This window comes from Bradysia coprophila, chromosome II (genome assembly GCF_014529535.1).
Source record: "Bradysia coprophila strain Holo2 chromosome II, BU_Bcop_v1, whole genome shotgun sequence".
Lineage (NCBI taxonomy): Eukaryota > Metazoa > Arthropoda > Insecta > Diptera > Sciaridae > Bradysia > Bradysia coprophila.
In genome coordinates, this window is record NC_050735.1 from 5,580,116 (window position 1) to 5,593,962 (window position 13,847).

The following is a 13,847-nucleotide window of genomic DNA, read 5'->3' on the forward strand; positions in this document are numbered from 1 at the left end:
TAGTAAAAGTGAAACATCTTGGGAAAAATGATACTTAGAGAGTTTCTGTTAACATGGAAATAATTTGTTATGTGTGTGGGGTTTCAGGGATTCCATATACGGACATCTATATATACCTATATACAGCTATATTGAGCTATATACAGGCATATAGAGCTATATAATAGCATATATTTATCTATGAAATGTTTATTTATAGTGAAATATAGTTAAATATAGCGGTATATAGCTGTTTAAATAGGAATTTATGAAATTTGTCTTCGTACGGAGCTGTCTATATTGCCTCCGGCAATTTAGTTGTATATGATAACAAGGCAAAGAGTGGATAATGTAAGTGATTTTAAAGGGAGAATAGTTTTTCAGCAGAGAAGAAAATGAAGTAAGAGAAATGAAGAGTTTCACATTAAAGGCTTTTGATACGAATAGGTGTTTCGTACGGGTCGGCGTTAGCTATGTTTTCTTAGCACATTTTAAAAATTAAACGCAAAGTAGAGCCAACCCTACAATTTAGGTCAGATAGGTTTACACGTCGAACATGGCGTGATGCAAAAAATCAGTTTCAAAATAACTTTTTGTGTTGCGCTTTTTCTTAGGTTTTAAACTAGGAGGTTACGTTAGTTGCCGTTTTCTCACTGAGACACTGTCTCAGAGACAGTATTGCAAAAATTGGTATTTCTTATGTTGTACAGGTTTGAGAAGGTTACACTCGAGAGGTGGCCGTTATAAAAACCCACTGAATTGTTACTTTAATTTTCGTACAAAATTGTAGCGCAATTTTAGTTCACTCGAAATTTTGTATTGAAGTTACGATAGCCAGTGAAACAGGGGCAATCGGTGTGACCCCCTCATATACAATTTCAGTTTTCATAATAAAGTGCAGTCAAATACGCAAGGGCTGCACTTCATTATGAAAACTGAAATTGTATCAGAGCGAAGCGATTATATTACCACAATTCGCTCGAGTTGGAATTTCCTATTTTCTCCCCGAGGTGAACACATAATTGTTCATGCCTTGGGCATAATGTCATAGTTTTTCTTGTAATTTAGGCCCTCAGCATTATAATTTGTATACGTATCTGTTGTGGATGGTTGATTTTAGGCACTATTGCTTGTCGTCCTCACTTCATTCAAGCTACAACTCGCAAAATTGCTTAAAATATTCAGTCCACTAAAGTACGTAATTTACGTAACGTAAATAACTATTTCATCCGTGTGTGAAAAACCATTTTTAGCCACGAAACAAACGCATCGATTCACGCCGTAAATGCGGACGAAACTCAAGCGGAGGTCTTTCTAACGTAGCGTCATTGTCATACAAGGAAGCATTGAAATGTATTTTTCGGTTCACTTTTTCATCGAATAGTTAACATAAACCTCAAATTTTAGGCACACTTACAGCGTGAATTTGTTTCACCATTTTCAAAACCAAAACAATGTGACAGTTGCAAAGAGAAAAAACTCTTGTTCGTCCCAAGTGAGAAACAAGAGGTGAGTAAATAAAAATTTTCTCATCCGAATTGTAACCAAGTTTCATCTTCTCACTGCATTTGAGTGGAGAAAATAAGGTTCGGACGAAAATTTAATTTCATTTTGCAATCCTCATCGAAATGAATTTTACCGATAACCATTGTAAATATTGCTACTGTAGGTTAACATTGCATATTTTATCGGTACTCAGGAACTTTGATATCGGTCTCATTATCGGTTAAGTTTAATTTCTTCTCAAATTTAGTTGACTTTGCATTTTTTTTTTTTTTGGAATAAAATGAGTTAAGTACGAGAAGAGTGGTAAATGAGTTGCATGCAAAAAAGAGTGGCAAAGAGTTGCACGTTAAAAAATTGAGTAGTTTGCCCCTCGGAACCTCCTAAAATTATATGTATTAACTTTGTCTGCATACAAAAATATTTAACTGAATGTACTAGATTCAGCCAGTTAAGTTCGCCATTCTGTTCGTTCAAATCTTTCAAAGCTCGTAAAGCCCGTAAAGCCTGACACGTATTTTTTGTCATTTTTTGTACAACTTTTGTTGAAATGTGTTCTTTTGTTTAAGGACGATAAACATTTATTTTGTTTTAAAAGATCGTACAGATTATTAACCTTGTACTAATGGTACAAAGTGTCTGATGGCTTTAATGTGTATATTGTAGTTGGACGACAGTACGAATTGTTATTAAGTGTTCAATTGTATAATTAAAAAGCGTTAAAAGTGACAAAACACACAATGTTCAACACCTCAAAACATTCATCAGAACGCACATCTCGTCCTCGTGATGCCACTCTGTCCGAACGTGGACCGCCTTCGCAAAGATCTAGATCCAGATCTGCTCGTTCGTCGCCGTCGCGACATTCAGAATGCAGATCACCGTGGAGGGTACCTGCTTGGGTACATTGCGAGAATTGTTTCACGACTCATGACCTCAATCCAAATTTGAGTTTATTGTCCTGTGGACATATAATCTGTCGGACATGTTTGCATTTAGGCGATGGTATGGGTTTAGCTATCAAATAAATTGGCCATGCTGTTTTGACGTCTTTTTTGTATTACCAATTTCAGACGATACTTTGCACGTTGCTTGCGTTCGATGTAAGACGTCCGGAAAACACATACCTATCAATGACTCGGTAATTCTAAAAAAAAATCGAAAATAGTTTTTAGCTCATTGTCCGTTTGAATATTTAGTTGGACGTAAAATTGCATGGAATGTTCGAACAGGGTTGGATGGATCCTGTGCTTCAGCTCGATGTTTCCAAAATCACATTTATGATGAACAAAACCCAGAATTACTCAAAGTATCTGTCTAAGAGTGTAAGCGTCGCGCTAGGCGGTTCTCATTTCATTTGACAACCTAACGAATTCTGTCATTACCTCTAGATCAAACAAGGCACCAATGTAGCACCCGAGTGGGAAGAGAGACAGAATCTTGTGAAAAAGTCGATGGAACGCATCCAAAAGCTGAAACAAATGGATAGCGAAGTCACCAAGAAAGCGGGAGTGGTAAGCTGAAGCACCAACAAATATTTTCGGCTTATTGTTGTCCGTTTCTTATAAAAAAAATTGCTTTCCAGATCAAATCCGAAGGTATGAAACTACACAACACCGTTCAAATGCTTAATTCGATGTATGAAAAGGCAAAGACCGACTTTCGGCTCAAGCAACAACAGCAGCAGTCTCAGCATAATAGAGGACACGGGGGACAAGGCAAAGAACCACATCAACGAGGCCAAATAGGACAGGGCACACAACAGCATCATAGAGGACAAGGAGGACAGGTCAAAGAACAGCATCATAGAGGCCAAATAGGACCGGGCACACAACATCATCATAGAGGAGAAGGAGGACAGGGCAAAGAACAGCATCATAGAGGACAAGTGGGACAGGCCACACAACAGCATCATAGAGTACAAGGAGGACAGGGAAATTATCGTCAAGACATGAAGTTAATCAGCAGCGGTCGCAATGAGTAAGTTAATTCCGCATCAGCCTTTGGATTCGATTCTGGACGAAATCGCTCTTCTAGCTGTTTCTATTCTTGTCTTTATTAGTAGTCTTTCATTCGACACAATACAGACTTTACTTCTGACTAGCTATTAGCCGTAAAGGCCTGTTTCATACGTTCAAAAATTTTCTGGATCCGCCGCTGACGAACTTGAAGTGTTTTTATCCCAAAATGTTTCGCCCATAGAAAATATAATTGACCCCAATCATATAATCAATTTAGACAGTCCAACCAATACATTGGTCAAATAAAGTCATCGTCACACCGACCGCCAGTGAATCAAAATCAAAGCGCGCCTGACATCCGCAATTTCAGCCAAAGGGCTGTGCCTCCTGCAAGGTTCGATTCTTGTCTGCTTAGAGTTGTTTTGTCGCAAAATAAAATTTCTCTTATTCTCAGACAAAACCAAAGTTTGAACCTGCCTCGCGGCGATTTGTCCAGACGTACGACAGAAAATGCATCCAACAGATCGTCGATGCCATCGGCTACTTTTCGGTAAGTCAATGGCATTCGGTGGAAAATGTAATTTCAACAAAATGCAGACTTTCGCGCACAGTCCTCAACCTAAAAACCTCAGTTCGGATAATCGTCGATTCGAACCGCAACAACAGCACGCTGCAAAGCGATTGGTACCGTCATATGTATATGATCAATACACAAATCCTCCGAAGCGTGCAGCACATTATACGGGACCGGCAGAATTGAATACAAGCATTTCATCAGTCGGATCATCGCTGTAAGTTTTTGTTATTTGTTGTTTGGTGTGTCGCCTTTACCCGAGTTTTTCTTTTAATCGTATGCCATTTGTATATGTTAGGATATTGAATCCTCCCAGAAATGGACGACCGATGAATGATTTACGATTTCGCACATATAAGTAGGACGTGCAGATACAAGAATTTATAATTTAAGTTTTGATGTCAATTAGAGAATTTGTATATTTCCATCTCCTCTTTACTGTACACAAAGAAAAGTTTCTACAAATATCGTGACAATTATCATAGAATGAATCGCTGGTTGAATAAAAAATTTATTTTCATTTTTGTTAAGATTTCGGTTTTGAATAGTAATCCCGGGACGAGTTGATCTCGTCAAAACACGCCTAATGTGGCAAGCCCTGAAGTTGGCCAACCGAACGGGGAAAGTGTTACCAATTTTCATATCGATTTGCTTAACAAAAACCCTTGAATTGACACATCTCCCATTCATGCAATTGATTCTTTAGTGTCTGTGAATGAAACTATACCTCGTAAGCTATGGAAGGCTTTAGAAAGAAATCCTACCCTTACGAGAGATTAGATACAATTTTCAACGAACGTGTTCATTCACGAAATTCCCATACAGCATCGTGTTTTCTAAGATCATCAACTAAACCAATCGTGGGCATTTTTTTTTTGAAATCACAACCTGACCATCAATGGCGGAAAATCTGAAGAGTTCTTTTGAAAAACAGAAGACCGAAATCGGACGCATTTTCTAATGGAATTTTGTATGTGTGCCCAGTAAGCTATTCGACTCCAGAAGCCAAAACCGCTTTCAAAAAAATTCATCGAAGCTCGTGTGGCTAGTGATCAAAAACCGAAAACTTGCACTTTTCTCACAAAAATGTCTCCAGTTACACGAGCCGTACAGGGTCGTGTGGAGTTTCATTAGAAAGGTAAATGCATGTACTTCCGGGGCAAATAAGGTCTTGTTGGGTTTTAAATTCATCCACACTGAGATATGTACAGTTGAAGTTTTCAACCGAAAAAAGACTGAAAACTTACACTTACAGAAATTTGTCGAGGTACACGAAACGTACATGGTCGTGTGGGGTGTCATTAAAAAGGTAATTGCTTGTACTTTCGGATCAAATAGGGTCTTATTAGGGTTTGGAAGAGTATGTTCAATGAACGTCGTTCGTAAGTGCTCATGGCCCAGTGAACCAATTTCCAAAAACGTTGCTTTTTTGGTCTCTAATCTAAAGTAGCTGCCATGGATCTACACGGTGGGGTTGAACAAAACTTAAATAGAGTCGCGACACCACCTCTGATTTTTTTTGTTATTCTTATTGAGGGACTCGAGTACTATAAGGATCCACATTAAGTTCGAAAAATTTTCCAGCCGTTTCGGAGAACCGGCACTCATGGCCGTGCGGGGCCGACGAGTCAATTTGAATACAGATTGTTATCGCAACCGATAGAGGGAGTAATTCTAAGCTAATTCGTGTTGAAATGGCTTCCTTCGACAACTTGACCACGTAGCTACAGCCAGCTAAAGTCGAAAATTCGACATCTTTGAATGGTGATATGTCCAAGACGAAGAAAGTTTGAAACTCTTTGAATGGCGATATTGGTAGAGGATTCCATGCTCTATTAAACGCCGAGAATGGATTTTACAAAATTTGTCTGAATTGTACAATATTTGAAAAAAATTATTTTCACCATCCTCGGCGAAACTTGGACTCATCTGTAATACACAGGTTGACCCTGTCTGCAACAAAACAATAATGCCTGATCAGCCTGCAGTCTAAGCTTTACAACGATACCACACTTGCCATACCAGCCTCACAACAAGTATCTGTTACGACATTTTGTTTGCAGCAAGGTCACTCTACGACGAAATTTTCAATTTATTATCAAGTGCCCGTTCCTTTCGGATGAGTGGAATTGTTATCCATTTTTCATAAATAAGTGTATTAAGTTATTTGAAGCAATCCTTACATTGATAACGTGCATCTGGAGTCGGTTAAAGCTGATTTCCACATATTTTTGGTGTAAATTTCCTCTAACGGCTAGCGAAATCAGCTTTAATCGACTCCAGATGCACGTTATCAATGTAAGGATTGCTTCAAATAACTTAATACACTTATTTATGAAGACTGGATAACAATTCCACTCATCCGAAATTGAAGATTTCGTCGTAGAGTGACCTTGCTGCAAACAAAATGTCGTAACAGATACTTGTTGTGAGGCTGGTATGGCGCGTGGTATCGTTGTAAAGCTTAGACTGCAGGCTGATCAGGCATTATTGTTTTGTTGCAGACAGGGTCAACCTGTGTATTACAGATGAGTCCAAGTTTCGCCGAGGATGGTGAAAATAATTTTTTTCAAATATTGTACAATTCAGACAAATTTTGTAAAATCCATTCTCGGCGTTTAATAGAGCATGGAATCCTATACTAATATCGCCATTCAAAGAGTTTCAAACTTTCTTCGTCTTGGACATATCACCATTCAAAGATGTCGAATTTTCGACTTTAGGTGGCTGTAGCCACGTGGTCAAGTTGTCGAAGGAAGCCATTTCAATACGAATTAGCTTAGAATGAGTCCCTCTATCGGTTGCGATAACAATCTGTATTCAAATTGACTCGTCGGGCCCCCACGGCCATGAGTGCCGGTTCTCCGAAACGGCTGGAAAATTTTTCGAACTGAATGTGGATCCTTATAGTACTCGAGTCCCTCAATAAGAATATAAAAAAAAATTAGAGGTGGTGTCGCGACTTTATTTAAGTTTGTATCAGCTGTATCAGCTGTATCAGTTACTGTATATTACCTGGATATAAAGTCACCCGTTACCAGTAAGATTTTCAACTATTTTGCCACTCGAGATTTCAATACGATTCAAGGATTTTTGGGAAAGTCCCTGATAAAATTGCTATAAACTCTGTAATTCAATAGGCTTGTTAACGCTTCGCACATACCGGCAACACATCGTGTGAGTGAATCCGAACCAGATGAAATAAATGAAGTCATTTCCTTCCTGTTTTCTTTTTGAACCTTTTATTTATTTATTTTTCTTCTTCTTTTATTTATAGTTTTAAAAACATATTTTTGTTTGGTTTAGTTTTTTTTTTTTACTTATGGTGTACTCGAAGCGACCATTTACAATTATTTTATTGACCATTTCATGTTAAAATGATATCCGAATTTTTAATTTAATTTTTTTTATCCTTTTCTTTACTTCTTTTTGTTTAATTTTAACAATAACAACTGGTGAATCAACAATAATTCATTTTTTTTTTCATTTATAGGTTTGTCTTTAATTTAATTTTAATTTTTTAATTTTTTTTTTATTTTATTTTTTATTTTATTTTTGGTTTATTTGTCATTTCTATAAACTAAACATCGATAGACTTTCTTCATTTCATTTTTTTTTATTAATTTGTTCTATTTTGAGTGAGTATAAAATTAAATTGATCTTGTTCATCGCTCTGGTCTCTATTGTTTTACTCTATGTTCTCTAGCGAAAAATTTAGCAGTCATCCTTTGGATGTTTTGCGTTTAATTTCGTTGCCTGTTTGAACTTTATTTTTACGTTAAAATCCATTCTGTCTGAATGAGAACCATCTGTTCCAGTTTTAAAAACATTTACGCAACTTGGACTGAAATGAGATTAATATTGAAGACATATGTTGTGCTAATCCAATTTTTGTTTATTGGCTTCTCGTTCATTTGAAATTTTGCTGCTAGATTTTTGTTGACAAGTTCTCCTTACACTCAATATGTTAACACCTTTCTTTAAGTTTATCATAGAGAAAACATAATATTTCACTGTCTTTTAAAGCTATCTTGTCGTGAATTTACAAAGTTTATTTACAAATGCTGCGAATTTTTTTATTTTTTTTTTATTTTTAAGAATTGAAACGGAGCACGAATAGAATTTAATTTTTACTCGAAAGATACAATGAGATTCAACATTAGGGGACCCCTTTTTTGTTCCTCGTTCAATTGGTTCTCATTGTATAGAACGTGTAGATAGTGGTTCGTTTAAGCTGACATTGGATGAACACACGACCAACTGAAGTAAAAGCATAAAAGTGGGATCTTTATGTTGAGTCTCATTGTAAAGAAAAATCGGAAATAAATTTCAAGAGATTGGCTCGTCATCTAATTTTACACGCAATTACAATCAATGGAGTTCTCTTAGTAACTATTACATTCGTTACGCTTGGGATGGTAGTTTGGAATGGTAATTTGGAATTGTAGCTTGGAATGGTGGCTTAGAATTGGCAAATTGACTCTTAAGGCTCGGAACAATACAATTTTTAGAGCTAGAAAAATTAATTCAGAATTCTTAAGGCGTAACTGATGTATGTCGTTACTCATAACTGATGAGGTTGTTAGTCAGTATCAGTGATTTACAGTTCTCTATGCCTTTTTTTAATGCTACAGTGAGACTAAGCTATAGCTACAAAAGACTTCAGGTTCAATGACCAGTTTACAATTTTATACTCACGGTCAGGGCCTATTATTTGTGTAATTAAACAAATCACAAAATTTCGTAAATTTTGCAGCTTGTAAATTTTATAGTAACAGAGACGCATGATACCTGACGGTCATTTTCATCCTCCGTCAAATCAATTTAAAAAGAAGGGGAAGTTAATTTTTCAGTTTCTGAAAAGTTGCCTTGTCCAGGGCCGTAGAAACAATTCGTTCACAGTTAAGAGTTACTTAGTTGTATCATTTATGACAAAGTATAGTTAACTAACTGAAGTTCATCTACTCCAAATGACTTATGACCCCTTTTCTATTTGCAACCCATTGATATCTAAAACAAAATTGAGCTCTGACGACGTGAAACAATGGTTTTTCAATAATTAACATAATTTAACATTTTTGCTAAACATTTTTTTCTTCATTTCAATATATTTTTATAGGCCATAACACTATAATTAATAATTTTATAATTTCTATTCGGCATTAAATTCTATTTATAAAAAAACTTAATTATTGACAATTGTTCGCTTACCCATTTCTACAAGTAACAAGTCCTTCGCGTTTCTCTTTAGTCAAATATTGTTAAGAGAAAAAGCATAGGTCAGATTTAGAAACATAAACGGGCAACGATATTTCAACACTTATTTTGAAGGAAGAAAAAAAAAACTTAATTTTTAAGAACATTCACCATAGATTAGATAATTCAAATTGTATTTATAAATTTTGGTAAATATTATTCAGCATGTGGTTTCTCACCACTCAAAAAATATGACATACACTTCCTAGATCATTTTCGAGGTAGAAACCAAGGTTCTGAAAGAACCAGGTTAAGACAACTCTGAATTGATTACGAAGGCGGTGACACACAAATTGAGTTCAGCGGCTACGAAGTTTATATGAAATAGGCAACGTAACAAAAACAAAATTCCGAATTTTCCTAAAAAACATTTTCTTCAAGTTGATTTCACACACAATCTATACTGAGTGCGTTTATCGATTTCGGTGTCATTCGCCCTCGTGGGTGTCTTAACCTGTTCTTTCAGAACCTTGGTAGAAACTATTTAATTTAACAATAACCACAGCACTGCTCCTAGCATGAAAAGATTCGAAGACTAATGAAATCACAGTAGGAACTGCGTTTGTTTTGTAAGGACAGATGACTTGTTTTCGTTGTATGAATTGAAACATACAATACAAACAATCCTAAGCGGTAGCTCTTATCACTAAATCCTCCAAATTTGACTCTTGTCACTTCAGTGTTCATGTTAGGAGCAGTGCTGTGCAATAACCCCTAAGATGGAATTAATAAATTGAATATTGAAGATAGGGCTACACGGTTTTAGAGCTTACAGCCATGGAATTACAAGATCCAACTAACATGCCAGTACGAGGGAGGGGTGGATATTTGCCAATTTCGTTGATAAAGGATCTTTAAATACAAAATCCTAATTTTTCCTTGTTGACAGAAGGTTTAATAGTTTATCCGCCCCTCGTATACAAATTACATAATGTTGTACTAATGTGGAATGAATAAAATCAATGGATTCGACAGTGTTGGATCTTTGTTATATCATTCTTATATTCTTTCGTAAAACAACAGCCACATTGATACACATGTTTCTAAAATGCATTTATGTGAGAACATTCACGGATGAGTTGTGTGAGGCGTTGTGGTATGGTTTCCCTTTGAAGGGATGTGATTTAGTATTACATTCTGTTTCGACATAGGAAGCCATTTTATGCAATGCAATGGAAAAACTATTCAACCTAGTTTAAATCTCATGTCCATTGCACATTGCAGCTCTGTTTTAAATCACGGGAGATGAAACTCCCTGAAAAACGACGTAATTTTTCGTACAAAAGTGACGCGCTTTTCCAGAGAGACTCGCCAACCATAATTGAAAATAGGGACGTATGAGACAAGAGTTTGGGAAACATTTCGTTGGAGAAAAGTCTTTGTTATAAATAATTTCTTTCGTAAGTGTTCCAATTCCTGTACTTTCAATCCGACTAATTAAAGCAAAAGATTTAAGCACCTGTTCGGCAAAGGTAGATTGATGCAAACGGGACATAGTAATCAACGTAATGTCGGGGGAAATCTTCAAATTTGTCTTTTATCTGTTTTAATTCGTTTAAGCTTCCTACTTTCTTATATACTTACTTTGTGCATTTACACTACGTTCTACTTTAGTGAAGAATTTTAATTTTATTAGTCAGACAAGTTTGAATTGATTTCCGCTTTTTCTTTGTTTATTAATGTTCCCAGTTGACCCTGAAACATTCTTTATTACTGAAGATGAATTTTATAGAATATCTTCTTCATCGGTACACTAGTCTATAGAGTTAGAGGCAAAAAAATTGAGTTGTTGACGCCAACGATTTGAAATAAGATAAAAGGAAACGTCTTTGCTGGAGAAATTATTCAGGACTCTATAAGTAGTACTTATAAGTACTGAATACGAGTTTGATTTTATCAGACTAGCTTTTAACCACTATGCATCAATTTGTTTTGAATAGCTAACACATTTTCGACTGGATGGATCATTGGTTACCAAAGATTTTTCCAGGAAAATATTTTCTCAATTTTTCCAAGATTTTCGCACATTTTCCCAATTTTCTCAAAAATTCTTTTACAGAAACGTTTTGAGGGAAAGCGGGAAAATTTAGGAACAATTTGTAAAAAGTGGGATAATGTTTTTCCAAAAATAGTCCCTGGTGGATACATACTGGACTTCCGCCGAAATGATCTGGGTTCGATTCCCAAGTCAGGCAAGCATCGAGCTTCGACGATGTACTGAATGACTCGTTTATGCTCGCGTTTATGACGTAAACAAAATACAATGAATTTGTGCGCATTCTTAGCCTATATTTAGGCGAAATATGAATTAAGAATCTAACTTTCCGCAGAGAGTATTTGCCCATTTCTAGTCGTGGCAGTTCGAAAGTCGGGTATTCCAGGCTGAACTTGTTACTGGCAGTGAAAGGCTCTAATCAAACAAAAAATTGAGTGTAGACTACAATTTCAGCGAAGCGTCCACAGGTCTCTTCCATACCGTACTGTAAAAACGTGTTTTACGCTGGAAGACTGAAATTCGACGGATTTAGACACGCAAACTACTGTCAAACGTTCAATCTTTCTGTGCTTTGTTAGGTATTTGCGGCCGGGAATGTACTATTTTGACAGAAAATGATGTTATTCACAAGTCTTCAAAGCTTTCGTGAAAAATACTTTTTCAAATATGTCTCCGTCTGCCGTGTTAAAAGCCAAAAACACAGTATTTCATTTGTGTCTTCGTTTTAAAAGAGCTTTTGCGAGATTAAAGTTTTTTTGTATTTCACTTTTCCAATGGAATCCAAAAGATGCTCAAATATTTCGAAAGCTCTCCAAAGCAAACAAGTAATGCGATACGGGTGTTTAGGCGTAACATGGCGCGGTAGCCGTGGATGACTGTTTGACAACTCAAATAACCTCGGAAAAGACATATTTCTCTTCATATTTAACCAAAAAAAAATTCCAGCAGCTTATGCTTATGGTTTAAAACAAAACTCTGTTGAGTAGTATGATGTGTCATCAGCGGATGTGCTAAGTTATGGATTGGCAACAGTGGTTTTAATTGGAAGAATTCCATAATTCAATTTTATTTGGTGAAAAGTAAGCTTGTTGTTGGATCTAAGACAGAATTTGAGAGTCCGGCGTGCCGCCCTAAAATTCCACTAAATCCGTCACAATCATAAAAAAGTTATGAAAAGAACTTAAAAAATACCTGGAATGCGTCCGGTTCGGTCCTACGGTAATCCGAACCGGATTTCAACCCGAAGTGGGACTCTTTGAACGGAATTTGACCTGATACTAAAATATTTGATTTCAGGTTCAACACGAACCTGAATTGGAACGACCCGAACCCCATGCGAGCCTCAAATTTTATGTTGCCACATAAACCGTAGAACTATAAACGTCTAGGTAACCCCGTTTCTTTTATATACAAAATTTTCCTCGTGAGAAATTCCTTTTGTTTTTTTTTTTTTCACCTATAAGACAACCATATTCTCAATAAATATTTTTTTCTTCTAAAATCTAATTATGATACAATGACACTTTTGGCATATATTTTTGTCTCTTAAAATCGAACGAAAAATAAAAGTTAAACGAAACAACGTAACAGTTTCTCTGGTTAATGTTTTCTCATTGTTTTAGTGTGAAGTTCGTTATTCTCATGTAAATATTTTCGAAAATATTTTCACCTTCTACATCTAAATATAACGGTGGCAGTTTGTTTTTTTCTTTTCAATTTCTGTTTGAAATGTTTTTTATAAATAAATTTTCTCGTCGTCTGTTTTCCCACTTAACACTGCGATTGGTGTTAGGTATTTTTCATAAAAAATATTTCCCAAAAATATTTACATTATCTTCCTTTGGTTTTTGGCGGGTAATGTTTGAAGTTCTCGCTTATTTACCATTTTATTAATGCCCCTGTATCGTCGATTGCATCTGCTCCATCTATTTTCGTAATTTCCGCAGAAATGCAAATTTCATTCAAAATCAATTAATTTATAAGAGAGCATCATTTCGATTTATTGATGCGTTTTAATAGATGGACGCAATGAACGAACCTCAAACATTCGCTCGAATAAACATACTCCGCATATCATCTCAATTTCCATCAATTTGGCTTATATATATACAATCCTCTACTGAAATGCATTCAAATTGCACAAATGTTAGTAATGAATAGAACACCGCCACTGTCGTGTGTATAATATAGGAAACATTAAACAATTAAATGTGATACATCCGTTGTGTACGCCGACGAATACCTGGGTGGTGGGGGTTTCTTAAAGTCTAAGCGACGATTCCGCACAATGTCCGTATCGCCAGGCCATGCTCGTTCGGGACCGCGCGGTCCCAGTTTCGGATAACGATTCTTGTCCACTGCTAAACTTATTGTGCCCGGATTGGCGTTCAATCCAACGTTGTATTGACGTTGCATGGCTAGTGATGCTCGCAGAGTTTTTCGTTTCTGTTGGACAGTTTTTGTGTGTAACTTTTCTTGTGATTATAAGCAACCAGGGACTATTTTTGGGAAAATATTTTCATCAATTTTTCTGAATTTTCCAACATTTTTCCAAAAAAATTTTTTTTTTTTTTAAATT

General features: G+C 36.1%; 2 protein-coding genes across 8 annotated transcripts in view; one reads left to right on the forward strand and one right to left on the reverse strand.

Annotated features, from left to right (window-relative positions):
• Window positions 1–2,014: 2,014 nt before the first annotated feature.
• LOC119068778 (repetin-like) lies at window positions 2,015–4,547 on the forward strand. Of its 6 annotated transcripts, none has more exons than XM_037172581.1 (10): window positions 2,018–2,487; window positions 2,547–2,623; window positions 2,682–2,807; window positions 2,874–2,996; window positions 3,068–3,191; window positions 3,336–3,462; window positions 3,721–3,837; window positions 3,898–3,993; window positions 4,055–4,234; window positions 4,316–4,547. In XM_037172581.1, exons 1-10 carry the CDS (start codon window positions 2,223–2,225, stop codon window positions 4,377–4,379), a joined length of 1,299 nt encoding a protein of 432 aa, XP_037028476.1. In that variant the 5' UTR covers window positions 2,018–2,222; the 3' UTR covers window positions 4,380–4,547. The 6 variants fall into 6 exon arrangements, with proteins under 6 accessions (XP_037028442.1, XP_037028476.1, XP_037028451.1 ...); XM_037172556.1 differs by having other exon boundaries at window positions 2,019–2,487; window positions 3,068–3,346; window positions 3,386–3,462; XM_037172574.1 differs by having other exon boundaries at window positions 2,019–2,487; window positions 3,068–3,271; window positions 3,380–3,462.
• A 5,605-nt stretch (window positions 4,548–10,152) lies between these two features.
• Window positions 10,153–13,847, reverse strand: part of LOC119068882 (glutamate [NMDA] receptor subunit 1) — a 139,653-nt gene continuing 135,958 nt past the window's right edge. For both annotated transcript variants that reach the window (XM_037172743.1, XM_037172752.1), the window contains one exon: window positions 10,153–13,714. In XM_037172743.1, coding sequence (XP_037028638.1) covers window positions 13,466–13,714 — 249 coding nt within the window. In that variant the 3' untranslated portion in view covers window positions 10,153–13,465. The remainder of the gene's footprint in view (window positions 13,715–13,847) is intronic.

Excerpts from the sequence above, each read along its gene's own strand:
- LOC119068778 (XM_037172541.1), top strand. The coding sequence starts at position 2,223 with ATGTTCAACACCTCAAAACATTCATCAGAACGCACATCTCGTCCTCGT. Across the intron at positions 3,838-3,897 it reads AGGGCTGTGCCTCCTGCAAG|ACAAAACCAAAGTTTGAACC; the intron begins GTTCGATTCTTG and ends TCTTATTCTCAG. Across the intron at positions 3,994-4,054 it reads ATGCCATCGGCTACTTTTCG|TCCTCAACCTAAAAACCTCA; the intron begins GTAAGTCAATGG and ends TTTCGCGCACAG.